The sequence below is a fragment of the Belonocnema kinseyi genome, chromosome 5 (genome assembly GCF_010883055.1).
Source record: "Belonocnema kinseyi isolate 2016_QV_RU_SX_M_011 chromosome 5, B_treatae_v1, whole genome shotgun sequence".
Lineage (NCBI taxonomy): Eukaryota > Metazoa > Arthropoda > Insecta > Hymenoptera > Cynipidae > Belonocnema > Belonocnema kinseyi.
In genome coordinates, this window is record NC_046661.1 from 39696068 (window position 1) to 39697720 (window position 1653).

At 29.6% G+C, this 1653-nt stretch overlaps 1 protein-coding gene across 1 annotated transcript in view; it reads right to left on the reverse strand.

Moving 5' to 3' along the window:
• Positions 1-1175, reverse strand: part of LOC117172589 (60S ribosomal protein L39) — a 19081-nt gene extending 17906 nt beyond the window's left edge. The window contains exons 1-2 of the mRNA XM_033360672.1: positions 1099-1175; positions 887-990 (exon numbers count right to left, since the gene is read on the reverse strand). Coding sequence (XP_033216563.1) covers positions 887-990; positions 1099-1101 — 107 coding nt within the window. The 5' untranslated portion in view covers positions 1102-1175. The remainder of the gene's footprint in view (positions 1-886; positions 991-1098) is intronic.
• Positions 1176-1653: the final 478 nt, after the last annotated feature.

Consider the following 1653-nt stretch of genomic DNA (forward strand, 5'->3'; position numbering starts at 1 on the left):
ACGACCTAACCTCAAAATAATACATATGCATAAAATTTTTATTTAGCACAATAAATTTTTGTATTATTATCCTTCAAAAAAGAGTCCGGGGACGTCCGTTATGATATTTTATAGCATCTCCGAATTCATTTTTTAAAAATTTTCATTTTGTGAAAAAAAAGCCGCGGAAACTGTAAGTATCACATGCCCTTAATTGCCGTTTGGTGTTTTATGGTAATTTGAAAATATATTTTATATCCAAACACAATTATCTACTTTTTTTCTTTTATATATACAGCATGCACGAGCAAGGCAGCAGTTACCCATTTTTTTTGTTTGATTCGAAGATTTAGGGATCTCAGCCGATATATAGGGATAAATAAGGTTAGAGTTGGAGATAAACCGTTCCACCCATCTGGCAACACTGCCTTTGACTGGACTACACAGATTGCTCTACTACACTCAAGTTCTCTTCTCAAATGTCTTATATTCAATCATTTTCAAACCATTTAAAATATTAAGCTTTGAGCTTATGTGAAAATTTAGAAAAAATAATTGCTAAAAATCATGCAAGTGAAGGAACAAAGTATGTAATACTAAATTTCCACAAGAATTCGAGACAGCAAAAAATATATACAAAGCGTCTTAGCATAACCTAAAAATGCAATAATGTGTGACATGATTGTAGAGAAAAATAGCCATTGTTAAATGTAAGAAATTTTAAAAGATAAATTCGTAATTAGTTATTTCGTATCATCCATATTTGATGTTTTTCATTTACCTTGAGGTTATGTGTAACTTTTCTGCACATTTTGTTTAAAACATTCTAATTGCAAACAAAAACAAACTTATGTTCGCGAAATTGCCGGCTTTTTCATGAAGGCATACTGAACAATTAAAAACTTACCGGATTGTATTACCCGTCCTCATTCGGACCCATTGTGGGATTGGCCGATTTTGCTTAAGCTTCTTCGCTAATTTCCTTTTGATGATAAAAGTTTTATGGGCCGACTGAAAACAAAAATGTTGAAAACAAAATAATGTTTAATAATTTTTAGTTCATTGAAAGGGATTGCACAGATTAATTTGGATTTTATTGGGACGTAAAATACAACGCACCATCGCGACAGCTGCTTACGTCTTCAAGCGGAAGAGAAACAAATACGCAACATACGAACCAGCCCCTTGCATCGCCCCCACTTTTCTATTTTCTTACGATCCGGAGGGGAATTGTCGGTTAAACTAATCCAACAGATGGCGCCACAAAAAGTAGGTCTCTCTTTTTCATTGAATTGCATTAAGAAAAAGCAAAAATAATAAAAAAACTTGATACTGTTTGCAAATGAACAAAAAAAAAATAGATGAAAAAATAAGTCTAACTATTACTGATTTAAAAAAAAAAAGAAAAAGTGATGAAAATATGTAGTTTAATATGAATAAAATTTAATTTTGAGATACATTTTGAAAGCAGTTCAAACTTTATATTTTTGTGATTTATTTTGCTCATCTTATTGATTTTATTATTTATTAAAGTTAAACATAATTATTTTTTGTTAAAATTATTAATGTATGTAATGAAAAAATTAATAATATTAAAGGCCTCAATGACAAAAATATTTAAAACATATACATGATCAGAAGAATTAATACAAAATATATGACGTATATTGTATA